Raw genomic sequence first — 25,681 nt, 5'->3', positions numbered from 1 at the left:
GAGCAGGTGTGACAGGTTGTGGCTGGAACTAAGCTCTATAGGAGGGCAGATCTCCAGGACCAGATTTGGTGACCACATAATAATTTTACCAGTCATTCAGTCAGTCATGTTTTTTTATTCAGTGTAGGACCCACTGCTTCCCTGTATTTGCACAGTCACATAGGATACAGGATATTCTGGTCCTACCATAAACCCAATAAAAACTGGTTCAAACATCTGGTTTGTGAGTTAAATGTAAAATCCTGTGTTTGTATACAAGTGTTAAACTGGCCTTGTTAATGCTGCAGGTCAGGCAGGCTGTTATACAAAAATCCACTGAATCTAGGACGCTTCTTCCATGTGGAAGCGAGCCCAGCGAAAGAAAACAGTGAGTCGTTGCCTGCTTCATTCTGCCATCTAGTGGCACCAATGAAAACATGCAGGAGATTTCCAGCAGGTCTTTGCCAATTTAAATTTAAGGGTCACTCTACAGAAACATCCATTTTTGTGCCCTAGCATTTACAGATATATTACACTTGAAAAACAAGTTAGGACAATTAGTTACAATTTATTTATATTTTAAAATAAAACAATACATTATTTTACCAATTACACCTTCTTGAGCCATCAATTTAGCAATATTGTTTTTTAAATCAATTATCTAGAATTCCAAGCACCACAGAAGTACTCGTCCCCACAGTCAAGGGGTGAATGTAAAGGGTGAGTGCCATATTTTGAGGTAAAAACATGTTTTTCTGCAATTTTAACTGCAATCATCTATACATGACTATGATATATATGATTTAAATGACAAAGAAAACAAATGCCAAATAAATATTATAAAATGCATAATGAAAGTTGTTGTCCCCAGGAGCTTTTAGTGGACGTCACTGGTATGACCTACTTTATTCTTAGGTAACTGTGAAAAAATAGAATACAAATGGATTACATGCATTTCTCATTAAAAATGTCACTGGAGTTATTGTCTCTGGTGTTACCTTTCTTACGTGCAACACCAACGAGGCTTGGTAACACCAGTGACACCTATAGATAGATAGAAAAGTGGACGTTTCTGTAGAACGACATTGTAAAAGCGTACATATACACACACACACACACACACACACACACACACACACACACATATATATATATATATATATATATATATATATATATATATATATATGTGTGTGTGTGTGTGTGTACAAATATATATGTATATATGTATGTATATATATGTATATATATATATATATATATATATATATATATATATATATATATATATATATATATTTGCAAATCATATACATATATATACAGCATGTTAAAGGATTATACTATGAAGAGGGTGAAAAAGAAAAAAAAGAAAGAGAAATGTTTTACATTGACAGGAAAGGCGTTTGCTCTGGGAGAGAGGAAATTCCTGCCTGTTTTCAATTTTCTTTCTTTACAAGACACGTTCTTGGTCGTTGTGCCAGCACAACACTTTCAGTTTCGGTTTGAAACAGACTGCACCGTCACTGCGCAGCACCACAGCAGGAGTTCTGAGTGCTGACAGTGTGAGATTCTGTTTGCTTCTGTCTTCATCCAGTTCTCTGTCATCAGGATATTCAGCCTCCGGTAAGTGTTTTATTTGAGGATGCTTTTAAAAACATCCATACATAACCATGTTTGGCGTTCGTTGTATTCTATTGAAGATCTTTCAGTAAACGCGTTGTGTAGTTTCGTCTTTGGAGTAAAAAACTGAACAAGTGAAACTGAACTGCAACCTGTGGGAATTTTTCGCCATTGGCCGCTGCTTTAGGCCGCATTTAATTCCTTCTTTTTGTAGCGTCAACAGTTAAACATTCTCGCAAGGATGGCTATCTTACTTGAACAGCTGTTTTTTAGGGAACACGCCTGTCGAAAACGTTACACCCCAGCCACTCGAGGGGGCGGTCATCTCGCTAGAGGCTTCATCCTGAGGGCGACCCCGATACATAATCCACATTCCCTGGCACTAACTAACACGAACAACATGAGCACAAAACTTAAACTAACAAATAATAACCATAAACAACATAAACAAGTCCTTTTCTTGGAAGACGCGCGCTACCATGAGCGTGAGGTTATCTGCCTAGCCACACCTCCAGAGTCTCAGCTCCAGTGCCAGCCAGCAGCACAATGCTACTTTATTGTTGTTATAGAAAAATAATGTAATATTAAAAACAAGGTTATGTATGTCTTAAACAGATGTTTGATATTCCCCATGGAACCCTTGCATTGTGTCTTTGATCTTTGATAAACAACTGCATCTTTTCAACAATGCTGTCAACCTTAAATGTATTTAAAATGATTAATGGCAGTGTGCAATACATCATGACTCTTAACAGCAATGGAAATCTCTGTTACGGTTCGGCCACTGAAAAAAGAGTAATGTATTACCTTTGGAAACATTTCAGAGCATATATCCACAAAACAGCCCTAACCTGCTTTTGTAATGTTGCAAACTTTCAGAAAGCATATAACCCTGACCAGGGCCAGAGTATAGACTTACACTACAAGAATCAACCCATAGACAAAGCAACCTCAGTTCTGGTAGGGACCACTTTCTAACTCAGTAAAACATCATTGTGAGTATAAAATTTAGACCTCTTGAAGTGTTTAGAGCAGATATTAAAACTGAAAAGTGATTTAGGCCCTACATGACCATAGTTCAACCAGTCTGGTCTAATCTATAACCAGGCCAACCCATACTCAGGAGGCCTGGCAAAGGAAGGGGTGCTGAAAAAGGAAATTTATTTAGTTTTAAGCAAAAACTTACACAGGAATACCCAAGAACACAATATACACAAAGATTCACAGGAAGGTCACAGTGAGATAAGATTTGCAAGAAGTTCATAGGAATCATCCTTATGTAAGCACCTAAGCATAGCATTAGTTAGAATGCTATGAGACAAATATGTTCTTTTACAATTTAGAATATGTATGAAGACTACTTTGTTAGGAAGTATGAAAGTGTTGTTACATATTTAGGTTGACTTGATAAAGCCAATTTACAGTTTTCTTCATTTTAAACTTATTATTCTACACTGAAAAATGTAAACACTTTCTCCTCCTGCAGCTTTGGAGCTAGAATCAAACTTTGCACAGTTCTAGATCCTATATCCAAATAGTGTGCTGGTGGTTTCTGAACTAATCGAACTTACAGTTTTGGTACAGTGTTTAAATACATATTTTTACATAGCAACAACCTAGCAACATCCCAGCAATCACCTTACATACCCTAGCAACCACTTAGCAACACCTTAGCAACCAGCTATCAATCATCATAGTAGTGACCTGGGAATCACCTAATAACTGCAAAGTAAATTCATACCAACTACCTGGAATACCATAGCAACCAACTAGCACCCTAGCAACTACCTGGAATTACTATATAAATCCAGTAAAGATCGAAGTATTAAAAACAGTCTAATATATTCTAAACAGTCTAACAGTAGTTATCCAAAACTGCTTTAACATTTTATGTATTTTTATCTGGTTTTGTCAAGCCACCTAAATGTTTGTTCACAAACTTTCCCCTTCTAGATTAATTAGGACCTTTAGAGAAAAGCCAAGATACCTTTGATGTGTTTGTCAGATATAGTATTTGGAGAGAGAGAGAGAGAGTGTGTTTGAGAGAGAGAGAGAGAAATATAATATTTGATGAATTAAAGAGGCCATAGAAGGTCAGAAGGAGGCAGTTCAGCTGAAATGGGTGGGAGGCTAAGAATGTGGGAATGGGAGGACACTGTTGTAGATGCCTCTGGGAAATTTCATCAGAATTAAACATTACTGTCATTAACTTCTCTAAAATGACTCTGTGCTTTGAACTTCATTTGAGTGCAAAAATTGTGATGGACCAATAGAAATGCTCCAAAATTGCTTGGAATTAAATCTTTGTATACTTATATTAGTAGTACTTTTTTGTCTTCTCCTGAAAAGTGTATATATCGGCCTGGCAGCAGGGGGCAGAAAAGAGAGGAGTAAAGCCTAGACTGAATTTGTATCTGTATCTGTGTTCATGAGAGTGCAAAACACCAAAGCTAATCTTGGATTTAAACTAATTGAATGTTGATGATTGCTTATTAACTGTTTTCAGAAATGTGTGAACATCTAACACACAAAAACCAAAGTTGGAGCTCAGTATCCCAACCCTCTATTCTAGACACTCAAATCTGGTCCTGTTTTTGTCCCTCAGTAATTTACAGGAATTTAATTATCTAGCTACTACCACTCCTGGGTAAAGGAAGAGAGGAAAAGCTGCAGTACCTCGCCCTTGAAGACTGTGAGTGTGAGTATTCCTGTCCCACATAAATGCTGAAACATATTTATGCACCATTTACCCACAGAATATCTCATCTTATTAATGATAAACACAGAAATCTCCCTCAGTAATCACAAGAGCATTACACTAATGTAGGCTGTGCTGATAAAAAAAAAAAAGAAAACATGAAGTGTTTCTGTAGGTTCCGGATGGTTTTGTAATGTGGTTTGGCTTTTTTATTGGGTTGAAATCACAGTGTAAAGGATCCGTTTGACAGGTGACCAAGGGCATGTGAACATAAGTGCATATGTGTACATGTGTGTATATGTATGTGAATAACTCCTGATTCAGTCCAGTTCCTGATTCATCTAAGGCCACTGCTGTTTTCCTTATATGGACCATTACACCAGGTTTGACCATATTAGCCCCATTTTAAGGTCAATCCATTGGCTGCCATTTAAATTACGCATTGATTACAAAATACTGCTTTTTATCCTATAAAGCTCTAAAATTGTCCATCACCTCAGAATATGTATGAAACATTATCATCACATACACGTTACAGTCAAGTGTATATTCTTTATTAGTACTTTAAATTAGAAAAAATACAGCAAATCTGTTTGTTTAGTCATAGCTAAAGCTCTAAATAGCTCTTATCTTCACATAAAGATGCATATCTGGGGGTTCATGGACCTAAAATGAATGCTGTTGTTTGTTAATTACACATTGTCTGCTATGCTGATAGTGAAGTGAAAGGTTTTCTTGATACTCCAATATCTATCTACCTTCTGGTTCCCCTTCATAATTAAGTTGTTATAGCTAGGTCTGCTGGAGTCTCTGCTTGCACTATAATTATCATACACACCCTGTATTAAATAATATGTTCTCCAAACACTACTAACAATCTATTGTGTCTGTTTGTCAAGTTGTATGTGTGGTCCTACAGCCTGATATGATCTGGATCCTGCTACGGTTCCTCCTGCCCTCTGGACCTGCCTGACCACATGGGAGTCATTTACATGTGCCATTCACCCTCTTGCTGTAATAAAAAGCCTCACATGGATGCTTCAGAAACTTGTATTAAAAAATCTACTCTCCTATCCATCATAATAATCTGTCATCATTTGTATTTAGCTTCTTGTAATTAACTTGTATTAACTCATCACCTGCCTTTTAAACTTGCTGTCTGCTCATATTGGCCCTTATTCATCAAAGTTATATAAAAAAGAGTGCAGATTTGACCGGCTTTGATGACATATAAACTACTCAGCATCTTATTAATGAAATTATCATGTGGAAACAAGCAGAGATTTGAGTGCAAATGATGAATCAGCTTCAGTGCGTGAAATCAAGCACAAGCTTACCTGTACAGATACGCCAAAGACGAAACTCATGAATAAGAAAACTGAAAAATCTGCATGTGTTCATTTCACAATCAGAATAGACTTTTCAGCTTCAATAAATAAAGATCACTGAGTTTGTAATCTACCATATTATCATATTCAACATCATGTATATGTCTGAAACAATCAGTATTATAACAGACTTTTATTTCCTGTTCATTGGCTGATGTAACCCAGCTTACCAGTGTGCCTCTGTTTAATCACACTTACACTCCTTCAACTTATTATCACTATCCAAAGAAAATAGTGTATCTCCAGCACAGTAACATTACAGGAGAAGGCAAAAACATTCTGAACTTTTTATGTAAGTTAATGTAAAGAGAATTTATCACAAGTGATTTTGGAGCATTTCTATTCATCCATTTATCATTACATTTTCACACAGTGTAAAGGACAAGTGCCGTGTTCAAATGATGTAGAAAAAAAAAATGGAGACAAAAATGGAGATACATGTTTTTCTTTGGACGGCGATGTTATACTTCTTGTATTGTATCATAGCACCACTATCAGGCGTGGCCCAAGGTTCCCCTTTTGAGTCTTAGTTCCTCTCACTGTTTCTTCCTTATGATCTTAGGGAGTTTTCACTTAGACTGTTGCCACTGCTTGCACATTAGGGCACAAATAAAACTGAATTTAATTGAATGGAATTGTTATTCACTGTCACGCTTCTTCACAGAACAAAATTACTGAAAACTGCAACAGGTGCTGAATTATGGGCTCCAACTACCACTAATTGATGGAAACCCCAAAAATGCATTAATGCATTTGCATGGATTAATGCAAAAATGCATGGAGAAATTTCGTACAAACTTTCATAAAACTATTTTTGGCAACACTCAAACCCTCCTACATGACGTAGACGCAACCATGCCATAAATATGTCGGGGGGGTGTCTTATCCTGTCATGAGTTGTCAGGACAGATTATATCAAGTAATCAAGTAGAATCATAGTGTCATGTTACCAATAACGCATACCATTATGGCATGTTTATGTCAGTGTTATGGAGCAGGGTTCAAGTAAAGTGTCCCTCAATTCTCTTCAACATGCTGGTGCTTCAGGGGTTATATATATATAATAATATGCTTATCTTAAGAAAGTTAGCTGGGCGCCCCTCTGGGTTTGTGTAGTTCATATGAAGAGGCTCATGTCAGAGGCACTTCCTGCAAGCTTGCCTCGAGCTCAAAAGCAATGGCCCCTCAGTTTCACTCTGTGATTTCAGTTCATCTAAATATTACTGGGTGACATAAATTAGAAAGTAGAGTGAACTAGAACACTGTAGATTTCAGTGTGTAAGCTAAAATCTGAACATTGTTCCTTCTTTATATTTGGGTCAAGATTAAGACAGACCTTCCTTCTTCTTACTTGCTTGCCATCACTAACATGACTAGAGAACAGTGCTGAGAGGTTAATAAGTATTGCTCAGTAACATGCTGATACATTTGGATAAGGAAGTTGTTGACTGTCATTATTATTATTATTATTATTATTATTATTATTATTATTATTATCATAATAATAACAGTATAGTTTCACACAAAATAATTGCATACAAAATTGGGCATGATGTTTTGATTGTTGATATTATTTGTGAACGCTTTATACCAAGACATGAATTAATATTGCAAAGACACATTGTACTGCATACATTATATATCTGTATGCCATGAAAGGTCATTAAATTGTTTTGCTGACTAGAGTTTGCTTGTACATGTAAAGCATGTTGCCATTTAAAAGTGAAGGAAAATTCATAGGAGCTGCTTTCCAGACCTTCTAAGACTCATCATGTTCAAAAAAGGACAGCTGAACCATTCAGTTTCAAGAGGTTCAAGAAGGTGTTAGAGATGTAAGAAAAAATCTTAATGGCTTTGTTTTCTACACAAGTAGTGTAATGACTATCAATATAAACAAATCATAATTTTCATAGGCTTAGAATTTCTTCTCAAAGATCACTTTGAATTCTTAGGGGGATAAATCAGAACAGAAACAAAACATAGCACATACAAAAAAAAGGAATAAAAGAAGTGTGGCTTGCAGAGGAATTCAAGCTATTTCTCAACACTTTCTTATAAATAAATGGTTGAGATGTAAACAAAGTCATTCAGAGTGGTTTGGTGTGAAATGCTCTGTTCTAGAGAAACTTGCCAACTCATAATTGTTCACAGTGACAGGAACCAGACCTCACTGGAAGTTACATCACTGGAAGTTATTACACAAAATGGTTAAAAATATGCTGCCTGAATTTTTACCTAGTTTTGGCTTAGTTTTGAGAAAGTTTTGGACTAAATTGTGTTTTTTTAAAACAAAGTCCACACAGAGTGTTGTATTACAAAATAGTTCCCAAAGAAAACTCATTTTTTCAGATTCACCGCTATTTTGTCATTATCAACATTACATCTAAAAAATAAATAAATAAAATACATTTATTGTAAATAAAATGTCTATATTTGCATTGCCACCTTTGGTTCTTATCCTGTCTATTGTGTTGAAGTTTCACACCAGACCACTCTGAGTGTTTTCTTTTACGTCTCAGCAACTGAATTATTTAGCAACTGAATTTTAAAATTGGTGGAATTCCCCTTTAATCTGTTTTGTTACAGTTTGAAGGCGTATGTAGTTTTTCTCTTTCACTTCTCTGTGACCCTGCCCTCCCCTGTATGTCACAGGACAGACATTTTCCTCTGCTGCTTTTCTGTCAGATGGGCTGTACTTTACCATCTTTGATGTTCGCAACTGTTTTCTCTGGCAGGAAGTTGTCTGGTTCACATCAACGCCCATGACAGAACCATCTTGCTAGGGTGCTGAATTTCAACATCTGTAAGTAAGGAAATAGAATTTAATGTATTTCTTTCTTATTTTTTTATGTACTTTGTATAAGTGCTAATTTTTGATGCTGACATTTGCCATTGAGTTAAGATTTCAGTTTACTTTTACAATTTTTTTTACTTTTTTGTATCTATAGATAGTATAGTAGCTCATGGGTTCATTTTGTCAGGCTACAGTTATCATGTCTTTGGTTTTTATTTAAACAAATTAATTTTTTTTGTCAATGTTACCACAAGAGGCTTTGAAATGCTGCTTGTTTGCTAACTTAATAAAACGTTTAGTCATTTGGATTTAACCCACACTCAGATCTGTGTAACAAAGCACTTTGTTACTCAGTGAACTCTCAGACCCCAGAAAGAAAGATGTAAGATGGCATTTTAGTATATTTAATCAACTTAATATTTAATTGTGCATATTCAGCCATTTGTCCACTTTAAACTGAGCCTACAGGGTCAAGAAAGACACTCATGCTTTTGGTGGATTGTTGATCAGGTCTGTGTAAGAGGAAGGAAGTCTACACACGACTCTCTCTGTGGACTTACTTTACTATAAAGCAATGTAGGCCTTATGCGCTGACAAGCCAACCTTTTATGGCAGTCTCACCTCCGTTTCTCACATTCTGAGCGCTGCGCCAGTGAACTTAAGTTCATCATCACTCTTTCTTCACACATTTTGCGCATTGCAAACCTACCCTAGCCTTAAAGGGGATTTCCATCACTTTTAGTAGCATGATTTACACGGCACATCTCATTGTCATGCCACGTTTTTTACAGCTACTTATTTTAAAGCCACAATTTAAATTTCTCAAATGTGAAACAAATCTTTCTCATTTGCTCAACACGCTGCATGTTGCAAACACCCTCTGATGACAGGATTACAAAAGTGCATTTTTATAAACCTATTTGCTTCTTGATAACATTAACAGGACAGCGTAATTTAACCGCACAGGTACAAAACAATGCATGCATCCTTTGTTAAAAGGGATTTCCACATTTTTTTTACATTTGTACTGGACAACTAAATCATTAAAATGTAAACAAAGTCATTCAGAGGGGTTCGAAGTGAGATGCTCCAGCTTACCAAGTCATAATTGTTCACAGTGGTGCTGATAGGAACCAGACATCAGAAGGGTTTAATAGATCTGAAAGCTCCCTCACAGAAAGTTCCCTGCAGTGGTTATGAATACGCTGCCTTATGTCTGATTCATTGTTTTATGTTAAGTTTGTGGTTTTAAAATGTATTTTTTTAAATAATGCAGGATGTTGTAAGGCAAAATACTCCCCAAAGAAACCTTATTTTCAGATTTATCACTTTTTTGCCATTATCAACATCACATATACAAACTTGTGTAGGATACGTGTAGATTCACTAGTTGTTTTAGATAGTAAATGAAACGGATATAGTTGTGTTGTATCGTGACCCTGGTTCCTATCACCGAAACTGTAAAGAAATCAATAATATAAAGAAGCTTCTCTACAATGAACCATTTCACATCAGACCACTCTGAATTGCTTACATCTCAAAAATTATGTTTAAAAAAAGTTTTAAAAAATTAAATTATATTGGACATTAGGAACCTGGGGGTGCATTAGAAAACATCTTATGAAACATCCTAACTCTGAAATCTTGTCTAGCTCCAGCAATGTCCTAACTTCTGTTTTAACCTTTCATTGCTATTGTTTGCCATTCTACTGAAAATATAATTAAATTACACTGAGTTCATTTTTAATAAAGTACTTTTACTTTGCTACTTTAATTTTTAATTACTGTTAGAGAATAAAAAAAAATTATGAGTATGTCAGCTCATAAACCAATTAGAAAAAAAAGTGCAGTTAAATTTAAAAGATTCGGTTCTGAAAGTAAAACAAAAACACAGCAGCTCCCAGCCACTAAAACACTTCAGCCCTGGTGTGTTCACATCAGGTTTAGTGGAGACAGAGAGAGGAGAACTTTACCAGCACAGGTGAGGAACATCACTTTATCCAAAAAGTCATCTTCATTTACTTTTAATGAACTAAAGAAAACTGTGTTATGGTCAGGAGCTAAATCTGCCTCCCCAAACTTGTAGACATTTTCACTTTTCACAACTCAACTTCAGCCTGAGGAAGCAGCATAGCAACTGTGTTTGCTATTTTTTTTCTTATTTTGTTGTTTTAGAATAAAACAGTGGCTGTTTATTAATTTTAAAATGTATTGCGTAAATTGTATTGCAAGTACCTGTTCACTACTTTGGTTAACATTGGTGTCAGTCCACACAGTTTGCCCATATAAAATTTGGTTCTGTTGCAATTATGGAGTTAAATGGCCATATAAGGATGAGATTCAGGAAATGTAGTCTAACACAGGTTCTCTGTAATCTTTGCACATTAATTCATTTCTTTTGTGCCCAGATTTGCTTTTGACATTGTTTTTTTTAGATTGACTGGTCTAAACACTAGTCTGATCAGAGTGGTGGAATATGAAGCTTATTTATCACATGCATGTTGTACACGAACAAAACACAGATCACATCACATTAATAACAATAATATATATCTCAGTCCACTGCTCCATATATGTCTCTTTCACTCTCTGCCCCCATGCCTTTGTGTTTGTCTTTAACTGTGTGCAAGGCTGTTTATCTGTTTAACTGTCAAGTAGAGTAAAAATAAATGTCTGATTGTGTATGAACTAATTAGTACGATTACCAGATGAATGTATCACAGTAGAGAAAAACAGAACTGGATAAACTGCTGCTGTTGTTAATGATTTCAATGGTAGAAGTGTACTATACATGTATTAGTTAATTTACACAGTTTGGAGGCCATAATGTTTACTGTCTCTAGAGGTTCACACCTAAAATTCACAGAGCCCATGGGCAGCAGGGCTGTCACTGAAAATTACACTATTAGTTGAGTAATGTGCCTGTTAAGACTCACAGTTAAGCAATCTGTTTTTTTTAAAGGCCAAACAAAAAAACAGACTTACTCTTTGCAGAGCTTTTGAGGCATATCAAACTGTTTTTTTGGAAACAGATAAACTAGGAAGCCTTGTATAATGATCTTACCATGAAATGCATGTAGTTTAATGTAAACGTTGTTCCTTACACAGAAAAGTGCACTGTGATCAGTCTCAGTTTTTCTCATTTAATATCTTGTATTGTTTTAGTTTTGTTTATACAGATTACTATGCAAAAATACAATAAACATAACTTTATTACTTAAGTGCTTCGTCCAATAAACTACTTATTTATTCTTACTTAAATACTTGCCTTTATTAATACTTTGACTTTTACTCAAGTAAATTGAGTGATTGATGATTGAGTTTTGCAAGCTATTTACGTCGAGACCTCTTGTGCTTCAGCTACACAATGAAAGCAGTTAAAGCCACAATGTTAGCAGGGCTCACATGAGCTAATGTCAAGCTAACACTGATTAACCTCATCAAACACAGACACAGCTATTACTCATTTTTGCAACCATGACAAATGATGGTGTAGTTGATGGTAATGACAGAATATTGCTGACTCTTCCACAGGCCAAACAATGATATGATTGTAGTGATGTGTATAATTTTAAACCCAGCGATGTGTGCATTAAAGCAGTTTTAGGGTAATTTTAGATGTCTGGACATGTCTTCATATGTATAATTAGGAGTCACAGATAACATATTGATTTGGTACGGATGAACATCTCTGATCAAACTGACTTTTTCTTAGTATTTTGCTTTGGAAGCCTCTGACTGCTCACAAACATTATGCTGACAATGTCAACAATATGGCTACAGGATACTTTTTCCAGGTTTTACAAGGCAGGGAGGCACCCAGTCATGTCCAAATAAAATATTTGTATAAAACGCTGCCTGCTGAGGTTCCTCAGTTCAGCCATTTTTTGAAGGCAACCTTGGCCATCTTACATATCCCATACATATCCCAAAATCCACTTTGTGAGCACTGATGCAATTAGGACAAAAATAGCAAAAAACACCAGCATGGACACAGTGGAGGAGAGAGACTTGTTTGTGTGCAAATAGAATACTTTTTATTTTGGTTCTAAAAAGTTCAGTATGCTAGCCTTCTTAAAAGACTTTTTTTCTTCATTAAAGATGCTAAAGTCTTATACTAACAGGTAGCAGTGAGCTGTTGGATCTTGGCAATGGTGTGACGTATCACTGCCTTAAGAGCGTGTTGCAGGCACCTTCCTCACAATGTTTCCTTCTACGGCGCTGACATATAAGACAGCACAGGCAGCAAGACATCAAGACAGCTACTCAGTTTTGGACAACCAAGCTAACAGTTTCCTAAATTGAGATAAGATGTAATGGCTAAATTAAGATCCGTAATACGAATTTGTTAAAAATTTATCTTGGCCTTACCAGATCTTAACTTAGGACTAAAGATAGTAAGTTTCTATTGTTGAAAATGGGAGAATGTTATAAATTCCAAGTATAGTAAGACTATTGAAAGTCATTAAGCAACAAGGACACAGTGCCACTGATGCAAAGCACCAGCATGTAGTACCTGAGTAGTATTTCTTTGTTTGGTTTGGTTTGTTTGTTTTTTGCCAGTGGACTTTACCATAACCCAGCTGACTTATGTAGGTTGAAGAGAATAATATGAGAAAGTGAAACTCTAAATTCATTCTTGTAATGTCAGATGATACTTACTGCAATTTAAAATGTGTTTAAATGTTAAAACGAACATTTATTTAAGTTCTACGTAGAAATATATTTAGTCAATAATAAAATGATGTTTTTAACATTCTCTTCTAAACTGTTGAAGAAAGACATTTTTGTCCTGTTTTGTGGCTATGGTTTTTGTATGATTAGATGAGCTGTCAATAACTAAACATCATACCGACAGCATCATGGTCATGGGCAAAAGGGGCTAAGAAAGTAGGCAGATTAACAGATGGACTACAGTCTATAATGTAGAACCACAAAGTGCACCTATATGGTGAATGGAGCTGATAAAATGGATGATGAGTGTAGATACAAGGAGGTGGACCTAATGAAGTGGCTGGTTGTACATGCAACACAGAGTGAAGAGGTTCTGTAAATTACCTTGCCCTTAGTAGCCTTGGACTTTTGTCTAGACCAGCCCACTACAACCTCAGCGCCCAACCATTTATTCACACACTGAGAATGCCATATCTAGACTAACGTGTCTAGATATGTACACTCCAGTATTCGACCGGCACATGCCATTTGTCTTTGGCAATCCCCATGAATTTTATATAGGACTACATTAGAATGTATTTCTCTCTTTATCACACTCAGCAGCCCATTGGGAATTCTCACTAGAGAGCAAGTAGATCACATGGCTTGGTTAACTTCCATCACCAGCACTACTGATAAAACGAGATACACCTACAAGTAATACTTGGCTTCCTCGGGGAGAGGTTTGGGAATGATTAAGCAAACACATTGACATACATAAAAACACTACTTACTATATTAATGTTATTTGTATTAATTCTAATATTAGGGCTTTTCTGTGCAATTAAACACACATTATCCAGTTAAATAGCTTTTTAAGGTACCTAATACTTTTTCACAGTACTGTAATGAAATGTAACATCAATGTTTAATTTATAACACTTCACTTATGTATCTATGTTTGTATTTATAGCAGAAGCTTCTTCCTTCCTGTCTGTACATGTAGGGCAAAGTTGTGCAGTTTCCTAACAATGGTGGACTCATGCACATTGGCACTGTCTGAGACAGGATTAGCCCATTTGGTTACTGCAGCATCTTTCGATCAACTCTTGTGCTGAATTAGTTGGAATGACCGGTCCTGGACAGATTGCCAGTGATATGAAATTTTCTCCATTTGTAGATGACAGTGTAGTTCTGATTAGTGGACTGACTGACTAAAAGTTGCTTGAAAATTTATCAAGCTCTTTAGATCTTAACATGATGTAGCCACACCTTAATTGCTAAGACCGCACCAAACAGTTTCTGATGTTTCTATAAAGCAGCAGCCTCCAATGTACTCTCTTAAGGCATTCTAATCAATTGCACCTGCTTTGATGCACATGATCCTCATTTGATTCAAGGAAATTACACATTTATCTATTTAAATGGTGTGCTAGTGCTGTATGTGATTTTGTTCAATTAGTATCCATTTTTTTAGTCTTGTTGAAATTGTAAGCAAATTCTTTGGGTGTTTGTACTCTTTCACAGCAATTGTGACAAGTAAAAGGAATCAGAGCCACAGTAATGAAACCAATTCTTTGTGGACTGTGCCTTGTTTGGGAACTGGAAGCTTTATATTAATTTGAATGAACGAACATTACATTAGCAAAGTGTTGTAGTTCATTAGATCAACAGCCATTACCTATAAAACTATTGTCTGTCTTTCATTAGGGAATGCATCGGGCAGTGAGTTTACAGATCCTTCTCCTGCTGTTATGTGGAGGACATGGTAAGATTTTAATGGACAGAATCAGGTCACTGACTATGAAGTAGAATTAATTTATTTTCCTGCAAAATATCATTTTAAAACTTCATTCTATAAGCTGTACTGTAGGCTAATATATTATGGCTGTCCAAAGAAAAACGTGTTTCCAAAATAGTAACTTTACAGGAGAGGACAAAAACATGTTTTACTTTCAATGTAATTTAACGTAAAGATATTTTATTCCAAGCAAATCTGTAGCATTTCTATTGGTCAAATTATCATAAAAGTTTCACAGAACATGAAGGGAAGTAAGTATCCAAAAAAAATGGAGATACATGTTTTTCTTTGGACAGCGACAATATGTGAATGCTTATGCATGTTAAAACTAAAGCATGAGACTAAAGTGGCTAAGCAAGTTATAAGCAAGTATATCGCAGCTGTCAAAAGAAAACCGAAGAAAAAAACACACTTCACTTTTAATGTAAGTCAACAGAACCAGACTTCATTCCAAGTAATTCTGGGTCATTTCTTTTGGTCCATTCATCACAAAATTTACACACAATGTAAAGAGCAACAGGCATTTTCAAAATATGTCAAAAACTGAAAAATGACAAAAAAGTATATATATATTTATATATACTTATGATTTATGATCTTGAAAACAGCACATTATATGATTGAGTTTGATTTTACTTTCTATATCTAATATCTGTTCTTGCCCCAGTCCACTCCGAGGATGAATGTATTAAAGCATCAGTAGCTACTTGTGATGCCTGCATTAAGTCTGGGCCAGGCTGCGTCTGGTGCCAAGACTTGGTAAGTACTGCTCTGCTGAGTGTTAAAGTTGCAACTTTATTTTGTTTTTGTTGGGAGATAGATGCAAATATAGTTTAGGTTGAGGCAAGGCATTTGTGAATGAAATGTGCTATATAGGTAAACCTGACTTGCCTTGCCTCAACCTAAACTATATTTGCATCTACCTACCAACTCATGCATTCAGTCTGATACATGCTGAAGACATCAAAATGATCAAGCTAGTGACCACTAAGCTGAGGAACTTTTTTCTCCCACAGAATTTCACCAAGCGTGGGGAGTTGGAAGCTGTACGATGTGACACCCTGAGCGAGATTCTCAAAAGAGGCTGCCCAAGGAGCAAGATAGTCAACCCACCCAATGACCAGCGCAAAATTAGAGACAAACCTCTGTCTGAAGGCAAACAGGGAAATAGTCCTGTCCAGATACAGCCACAAGAGATCTATCTTGAGCTAAGACCAGGTATGCTAGCTTAAAATAAAAGAATTTTAAATGGTGGAATGCAGGGCTAAAATATGTGCATTTTATTTATTGCACTGTACTTGTAACTCAAATGTTACATTTCTCTGTAACGTTGATCCAGGAAGATCTAGTCCCTATTTCTACATTTTATACATGTTTATGTATCGGCATCAGATGACAACATCAGCCCATAACTCCAATATAGATGCAACCCTAATTTACATATATCCACTTATTCAGCCTACAGCACAGCCTACAATAATTTATGGGCAGAAATTTCTACAGCAATTTACTGTTTGTTTACAGTAGTCATACTGTATTATACAATTACAATTCTTTGCTGTATTTCTAAATGCAGTTTCTCATTGTATTTGTACAGCTTTTCCCTGCACTCTTGTGTTTAAAATGTACAGCTTGTATGTGCTCTAATATGAACCCACTGTCAGGGGACCTGTAGTGCAACAATACAACAGAGTGTTTTTCAATCACACCATAAACTGAACATTATTTTATAGCAGTTACTGCCCTTATACCTGTCATTAAGACTACAAAGATGGCAGTAACAATATATCTATTAATTATAACATTACAGGAAGAAAAGGGTAACTGAAGAACAAAACACCAACCTGGGTGGACTACCAAAACATGTAAAATACACTCAAAAAATAATAAATGAACTGTAGATGATTATATAAAAGCAAATAAACAAAAACTGTAACAAAAATCAAGAAAAAGCCTATTTGCAATTTGGTATGATTATTAAACCCCATACGGACACCCATGCCCTGCTGAGTTTTATTTATTTATTTTTTATTTAAAGTATTAAAGAGTAAATACTTAAAATCTTGTTTTCTCAGGTAAACCCCACACTTTTGAGTTCAAGTTTAAAAGGGCCGAAGGTTACCCTGTTGATCTGTACTACCTGATGGATCTGTCCTACTCAATGAATGATGATTTGAAGAATGTGAAAAACCTGGGAATAGAACTACTTAAGAATCTGAAAAAAATCACTGGATCTGCAAGAATAGGTGAGGACATGTGACAAAGACATTCAAATGAAAAGCATTTGTTCTAACCCAGTGGTGACAGGACGCACTAATCCACTTCATTCATGCAGGCTTTGGGTCATTTGTCGATAAGACCCTTCTTCCTTTTACGGACACAAACGAAGAGAAGCTCCAAAAGCCCTGTCCACGGGAAGAAACTCAGTGTGAGCCGGCATTTGGTTATAAGCATGTGCTCAGTCTGACAGATGATGGAGAAAGTTTCCGAAAAATGGTCTCTCTGCAGCGCATATCTGGCAACCTGGACACACCAGAGGGAAGTCTGGATGCCATCATGCAAGCTGTCACTTGTGTGGTGAGTCGTTATGCATAATAATGTGCCTGGAAGCAAAATGAAAGATATGAAAATGAAAGTTATATTCATGGAGCATATTTTATTCATATGCACACTTGAATCATGAGCCTTTTTTAATGTTGTTTTTGCACTATAGCATATAATGAGCCCATCATATACACAGTGATGTTGACACCCAGTAACTCTGGGATCTTTTGCAAAAATGTGCAGGATGAGATTGGCTGGGGGAATAGCACACGTCTGCTGGTGCTGGCCACTGACGCTGGCTTCCACATGGCAGGGGATGGAAAGCTTGCTGGCATTCTAGAACCCAACCAAGAGTACTGTCAGCTGGACAAAAAAAACATGTACATAAAGAGCAACCTGTGGGTATGTGTCACTTAGTAGAAGATAAAGATGGAATAATTACAGTAATCTTTAAATGGATGATTCTTATATAGGAGGTTTTGTCTAATATCAGCTGAAATCTCTCTGTCAGGACTACCCATCTGTTGGTCAGATAGCGAGAAAGCTGGAGGAAAAAAACATTCAGCCAATTTTTGCTGTCACTGAGAAAGTGGCAGATGTTTACAGAGTGAGTAGAATTATTATTGGTTTATGCTAAACTTTACTAAAATGGACTAATAGAGAATTGGGAACTAAGTTCAGGGGTGGAAAACGTAGAGAGAAACTCTGAAAGTAAGAGTAATTTGTCAAAGCTTTACTCATTTTATTTTTGCATATCTTCTTAAATTCTCCTTTAAAGGCTCTTGCATATAACATGAGACCTGTATGTTTCATATCAAATTCATATCAAAATTCTCTGATATCTTTGGCTACGTTTACACAGCAGGTAGAAGTGGCCCAGATCTGATTTTCTCACCAAATCCGATTTTTTTTTTTGTTGCGACAATAGTCTGAACAGATCAGCTCCTAAACCGACCCGCATGCGCAAAAGAACAGTGCTTCACGTGGCGGCTGGTCCCGAGGTAAACAGTCATGACGGCCAGCGAACGCCAGTCGCTCCCGGAGCTTTCAGTTTCGTCTTCGCCATCATCACAGGAGCGAGTATAAAGTTCCAGTGGTTGACAGCTGGACTCATCACCCACAGTGTGTTCGAGTTCGCCGTAAAAAGGGCTCGTTATTCGGCCACTCCTTTGGTTCGAGACCTCGGATTCTTTAAACTGTTCTCTGACGCTGCAGCCTCGGGCTCGTTTGAACACGGAGCGGTTTGACGAGTCTCTTCTAATGTTTTGGTACAGAAACATCAGACTAAATATTTATGAGTCTCAGCAGCGCGAAATTATGACGAATGTCGAGTTGTACTGACGTAAAAGACGCATGAATTCCGATCTGGCTGTTCAGACAGAGTCGCATTGCCGCAGATCGGGTACGTATCGGATTTCAGTACCACTTATGAAAGCGTCTCAAATCGGAATTGAAAATGTCAGATTCAGTGCGTTTTTTGAACACATCTGTGTCACATTTGAGGAAAAATATCGGATTTGGGCCACTTTTACTTGCTGTGTAAACGTAGCCTTTGTTCCTCAGCAGCGACAGATGTATTTGTCAAACAAGCACCAAATAACACTGTTTCCTTTTCTAGGAGCTGAGCCAACTCATTCCAAAATCTGAGGTTGGAGTGCTGAGTAATGATTCAAGCAACGTTGTAAAGCTTATTGTGGATGCGTACAATGTAGGTTTTTTATATATATATGTTTTTTACACAAATACATTAAATAAGAAACTTATTTGTAGTATGCAGTGGCATGCAACTGTAACATTAATTTGTGTGATATTAGTAACACCAGTAACATTTACTTGAGTGAACACTATGCACAAAATGATACAGTGAGGAGTTTATCCAAAAGTAATTTGGTTGTTTTTTTTTTTTTTTTACAGAAACTGTCCTCCAACATTATTGTGACCCATGATAACCTCCCAAATGATATAACTGTGACATACACGGACTGTGAAGGAAAGAAGGAGCATAGTGATAAGGGAACTTGCAATAATGTCAACATTGGAAAAGAGGTAGGCACATTACACACAGCACAGACACCATTACTATTAAGAAACTCCTTATTTGATTTAATGAAATGGCATTCTAATTTAATCTATTGCTATGTTAAAAGATTTAAATATTTCAGAACTTCAGCAATGAATGTATAATAATGTGTTACTACACTTCAAGTGAAAGCTATTAATTACTAGATATCAATATAAACTTATTGATACTCCTATTACAGAACAGTTTTCCAGCCTTCTTTTATGTTTTTAAATACCTTTTTTGGTGGGTAGGAGGGAGGGTTGAAGGGCTGGTTAAAGACTGAATAAACTAATCTAGCTTTAATTGTTAATTTGTGATTGGGTTCCTAAAAGAAAAAAAAAAAATTTAAATTATTTTTTTATTGCAAGGTGATCTTGGGTTTCTTCAAAGGCACAGTAAAATGTATTATTTATTATTATTAATGTTACCATGCTAAGCAATTCACACAACAATTCAAAATGTAATGATAGTAAGAGAAAAAAAAAAAAAACTCATTCATTACATTATATTCACCCAAAATTCTTATGGAAATTCGTATGGTCATATGAAAATGTTTGAACACCCCTGGATAACTTACATTTTTATTACAATGAACTGTTTATTTGCTGAATTACACATGTAATTTGACCAGGGGTGCACAGACTGTATTAGCCACCAATAATTGGTGAAATACAGTTTTTGCTAAACTACTGCTAAAAACCAACACTATAAAAATGTATGTGGCATTATAAAAAAAAAAGGTGTATCGTCACTGTCTGACAAAAATATTGTACGTCCAAAATGGTGACATTTCAGAAAAAGGAAGAAACATTCTTAACTATAAACGATTTCAAAATCATGTGTTGGTCCATTCCTCATGAAATCTTAATACAACATAAAAAATAAGACAAATTGTGTGAAAAAATGAAAAGCTTGAAACATAAACATCATAAAAATATATCTGCATATCATGCTTAGGGTTATTGCTATGACTATGATTTGTTCTCCAGGTGACTTTCTCAGTGACAGTGAAAGCACTGACATGCACAGATGAAAAGACCTTCAACATTGGACCTTTGGGCTTCAATGAAAAACTAACTGTTCGTGTCAAAACACGATGTGAGTGTGAGTGTGACAATGAGCGAAACACCCAGCATGAGCACTGTAATAAACAGGGCAGTGTTGTCTGTGGCACCTGCAGGTACAGCACGATCACCACCTGTTGCTCATTTGATATTTTATCCTTCCAATATACAATAAAAATGAACAGCACAGTTTATCTGTGATAATTTTTTTGTTCATAGATGCAATCCAGGCTACCTGGGACAGAGGTGTGAGTGCAGTTTGGGCAAGAAGGATGAGGCCGCACTGAAAGCACAGTGCCGTAAAGACAATGGCACTGAGTGTGAAGGCCGTGGAGACTGTGAGTGTGGGGTGTGTAAGTGTCACCTGACTGAGGCAGGAAACTCGTACTATGGCCCTCACTGTGAATGTGATGACGAACACTGCGAGAAGTACCAGAACAAGCTGTGTGGAGGTAAAACACATACATACACATAGACAAAATGCTGTAGACAGAGCTTTATAGATACGCTCATGCTGGTTTCATGAACTCTCAGGTAACGGCGACTGCAAGTGTGGCGAATGCAAGTGCAAAGATGGCTTCGAGGGAACAGCCTGTCAGTGCAAGAAATCAAATGATGGTTGCCTCACCAGAAGCGGAAGTGAGTGCCATGGACGTGGCAAATGTATGTGCAATCAGTGTTCTTGCGAGAGAGGGTACAAGGGACCCAAATGCGAGACCTGTCATACTTGCTCCGTGCCATGCCAAAAGTCTGGGTAAGTGAAACATTGAATGATTAATTTATTGATGACTAAAGGGCCCACATCATGCATTTATTATTTTTTTTCTGAATTCAACGTATATGGGCCCTTTAAAATACAACCCAATTCCTGTAATGCTATGTAAAATGTAAATAAATGTAAATAAAAACAGAATGCAATGATTTGCAAATCTCATAGACCCATATTTTATTCACAATAGAACATAGAACACATATTGATGTTGAAAGTGAGACATTTTACAATTTCATGAATCATGAATCTAAATCACTGTGAACACAATTCACTGTGCAATCCACAAATATTAAGTTAAAGTTGTATCATGCAAAGAAGAAGCCATATGTCAACATGATCCAGAAACACCGCCATCTCCTCTGGGTCAAAGCTAATTTAAAATGGAGCGAGGCAAAATGGAAAACTGTTCTGTGGTCAGATGAATCAAAATTTGAAATTCTTCATGCTGTGTCCTGCGGGCGCAACAGGAGAGGGACCATCAAGCTTGTTATCAGCACGCAGTATGAGGTTGCGTTAATGCCTATGGCATGGGCAGCATATACATGGAAGGCACTATCAATACTGAATGGTATATAGAGGTTTTAGAACAACATATGCTCCCATCTAGACAACGTCTCTTTCAGGGAAGGCCTTGCATATTTCAGCAAGACTATGCTAAAACCAATTAGTGCATTCATCACAACAGCATGGCTTTGCAGAAGAAGAGTCCGGGTGCTGAACTGGCCTGCCTGCAGTCCAGACATTTCAATAGAAAACAGTTGGCACATCATGAAACGAAAAATCCGGCAAAGAAGATCCAGGACTGTTGAGCAGCTAGAATCCTACATAAGGCAAGAATGGGACAACATTCCTCTCCCAAAACTCCAGCAATTGGTCTCCTCACTTCCCAGACATTTACAGACTGTTGTTAACAGAAGAGGGGATGCTACACAAAAGAAGACATGACCCTGTCCCAACTTTTTGCAATGCAGTGCTGCCATCAAGTTCTAAATGAGTTCATATTTTTCATGAAGTGGTAAAATGTCTCACTTTCAACATCTATGTTCTATGTTCTTTTGTGAATAAAATATGGCTCTATGAGTTTTGCAAATCATTGCATTTTGTTTTTATTTACATTTATTTACATTTTACATAGCGTCCTTCAATTTTATCTGCTGAACAATTTACTTTTCACTTTTTATATACTTGAGTATGTTTAAATGTACATACTGTTTGACCTACACTCAAGTATATTTTTGACTCTGTACTTTCACTTTTAATTTTACTATTTTAATACTGATACTTTCACTTTAGCACAGTTTCTTTGTACATTTCCAACCCCTGAGTAATGTCATCATTATATGCTGATATTCACATCCCTATGCTACACATCAGGAGCTGTATTGAATGCCTGGGCTTTGGGTCGGGACCTTTCCAGAAGAACTGCACAGAATCCTGCTCCCATCTTAAGGCTGAAACAGAGGAGAAACTACTGAAAAGTGACTGTCGAGTCAAAGACCATGAGGGCTGCTGGATGTCCTTCACAATGACTGAACAAGATGGATTTGACAAGTATAATGTCAAAATCCTCAAAACCAGAGGTAAGGGTGAGAAAGATATAGGCTATAGACTATATATAAACAGAATATACCATGTGGGAAGACGAGCACTGATGCCCACTCCAAATTGATAGCTTTGTTATCAACTTTCACACAATTTAAATGATAAGCACCACTTAACATTTTGCAATGTGACTTTCACAATGCAAATTCTGTGTTTCTGTGTCTTAGGCAATAAATAAACATAAGTTACTGTGCAAAAGTCAGAGACCCTTCATTTCTTTAATTTCCAGTCAATATGGCCATTAAGTACAAGTTATTTACTTTTCATTATCAGGAAAAAAGCATAAAACATATGTTTAAGTGAAATTAACACAGAAACCTCCAAAACTAACACAACTTCATTTTTTAATATTTAGTGTGTCCACTCTTTGCCTTCATTACAGCTTTTTGGGAGTTTTTCAAAGAATTCTGCAGCCAGTTCAGTCTTAGAAGTCGGTTACATTTTCTGCTCACATGGTCCAAATAATCCCAAACACATTGAGTGAAGTTCTAGACTCTGGACTTTCTCAGTACGAGCTTCTTGACGGCTACACATCCTTTCAGAATCATAGACAGCAATAAGTTGTCTTTTCACAGTGAAAGCATGGACAGAAATACCTGTGGATTTTTTCAGATCTGAAGAAAGAGTGGAGCTTGATTTTTTTAGTCTTGTTACTGGTGCCATTTTCTCTTTAAAAATATTATTCTTTTAATAATATTTCAAACTCTTGTTTTTTGGTTTTTTTTTGTACTTATTTTCCTTTGACATTCTTCTTCTTTCTGCATATGGATCATCTTACATCTCCTTAGAAATATCTCCTGAAGAATTAATAACTTGTACTTACTAGTCTATGCTGCTTGGAAGGTATATGTGCTGAGAATTGGCATTTCATAATCTATATGCATCTCATGTGTTAGAATGTCCTGAGGGGCCAAATGTAGGAGCCATCGTCGGTGGATCTTTGGCTGGTGTGGCACTGATTGGACTTCTGATCCTTCTCCTCATCAAGGGTCTCATTTATGTAAAAGACCTCAAAGAGTGGAAGAGGTTCGAAAAGGAGCAGCAGCGCCGCAAATGGGCAGATGTATGTGTTGTTTATTCTGGATATAATAATCCTTTATTATACATGATTCAAAACTAACAGATTTCTGAAATGTAACAACACCATACTGAACTGCACATGTGCTATGGAAATACTGATCTGAATGAATAGTGTTAGCTCTAAATCAGGAATTGTGCTTCACGTTGAGTTCTGTTCTCTTTACAGGGTGAAAATCCACTGTTCCAAAAAGCAACAACTACTGTTGCAAATCCAACATTTACTGGAGACTCGTAAGGCAACAGTGGAGCACTGGAGGAAAACTGTTTCACATCAAGCTTACTGTAAATGAATGCAGTGTGTGCTGTAACAGATTACCAGTACAGTCCTCAAGGACCTCCAGCCAGTCCACATGTTTGTACCATCCTCTCAGCTGACTAATCAGAGCTCTACATGAACACCTGAGCCAAGTAATTAGCATTGTGTAGCTCACGATTGCCTTGAGGACTGGATTCAGAAACTCTGCTCTAGGGATTTACAAGTATTTTTGAATTGTATTTTGCTAACGTTTCTTTTTACGTTTTCCTAGATTTTTTAAGTTTGTAAACATTTAACTACTAAAACGCCACTCTGCATTGAACCTATATTGCACATAGTATTATTGTTAAGAATGTTGTTTGTGTACTCACATGTGTTTGCTATTACTGGAAAATACAATTATGTACAATATAAATAAAAACATGTCCCACATAACACACCGTTGAAGTTGCAGACATTTTTTTTAAACCTCTTAAATCTAACCACTCTCATAATACACAACATACATATTAGTTTACAGCTGTTATTGAATAATTATTAGTAGTTACTGGATAATAAGTTGCAAGATTATTAATAAATACTATCCCTGCTGCTAACAGGGTTAATTCGGGGTGTTGTTGACCAAGCAATGAAGAACTATTTATTATGCTATATTTAATGGCTATTGTTTTTATTGTCAAGACAATGTCATTTTATCTAACATAAATTTTGATCCAAATATTGATATTGATATTGATTTTTCTTAGTTAGATATCAAATGTAATGCATTATTTTCAAAAAGGAAATTATACACTGAAAAACTGTATGTCACTATCAAAACAAATATGTCAATACTAAACAGACAAAATTTATTTTGGTAAGAACATATTTGTTTCCAAGCTAATTTTGCACTTACCTATAAATTTTCTCCTTAGATTTTATAAGAGAATTAATGTGTTCAGTTGTGACACCATTTAAAAAATTAATTTTCATGACAAATGAACCAATAGAAATGGTCCAAAATTACTTATTATACATTGAGAGTGAAGAATGTTTTTTCGTTCTCCTGCAAAGTTACTTTTATGGAGATATGAGGTTTTTTTCTGACAGCGACAGTATGTTTATTAGGGAGGGACAGCATTTTGAACCTCTTCTGTAGAATGACCCATATAATAGTTTGCAGGGGATCCTAAAAAAGCGCTGAAGGTCAGGCGACTTCTGTAGCATATAAAAGTCATGGGATAAATACTTTTGGAAATACATTCTTCACAGTTAGCCAGATCAGTGTTTAGGGCAAAAAAGACTAAAAAAAAAAGGTTTTGCTTTGAATTTGCTTGATTCAAATGTGTGCACTGATTCCACATTGATGAGATATATTCCATCAAC

At 36.3% G+C, this 25,681-nt stretch overlaps 1 protein-coding gene across 7 annotated transcripts; it reads left to right on the top strand.

Annotated features, from left to right (window-relative positions):
• The first annotated feature begins 1,471 nt into the window (after positions 1–1,471).
• Positions 1,472–24,756, top strand: itgb2 (integrin, beta 2). 7 transcript variants are annotated; one of them, XM_036569334.1, is made up of 18 exons: positions 1,472–1,605; positions 4,208–4,300; positions 8,424–8,495; positions 14,846–14,903; positions 15,604–15,695; positions 15,953–16,154; positions 17,012–17,182; positions 17,272–17,513; positions 17,724–17,882; positions 17,992–18,087; positions 19,099–19,188; positions 19,395–19,526; positions 20,532–20,722; positions 20,826–21,058; positions 21,141–21,360; positions 22,753–22,958; positions 23,877–24,043; positions 24,227–24,756. In XM_036569334.1, the coding sequence occupies exons 4-18, from the start codon at positions 14,849–14,851 to the stop codon at positions 24,293–24,295; spliced, it is 2,325 nt and encodes a 774-aa protein (XP_036425227.1). In that variant the 5' UTR covers positions 1,472–1,605; positions 4,208–4,300; positions 8,424–8,495; positions 14,846–14,848; the 3' UTR covers positions 24,296–24,756. The 7 variants fall into 7 exon arrangements, with proteins under 7 accessions (XP_036425227.1, XP_036425245.1, XP_036425210.1 ...); XM_036569317.1 differs by having other exon boundaries at positions 1,473–1,605; positions 4,234–4,300; positions 8,424–8,491; XM_036569301.1 differs by having other exon boundaries at positions 1,473–1,605; positions 8,424–8,491.
• The last annotated feature ends 925 nt before the right edge of the window (positions 24,757–25,681 follow it).

The sequence above is a fragment of the Colossoma macropomum genome, unplaced genomic scaffold (genome assembly GCF_904425465.1).
Source record: "Colossoma macropomum unplaced genomic scaffold, Colossoma_macropomum, whole genome shotgun sequence".
NCBI classification, from domain to species: domain Eukaryota; kingdom Metazoa; phylum Chordata; class Actinopteri; order Characiformes; family Serrasalmidae; genus Colossoma; species Colossoma macropomum.
The sequence above is the reverse complement of the archived record's forward strand: the minus strand, read 5'-3'. Positions and strand labels throughout refer to the sequence as shown.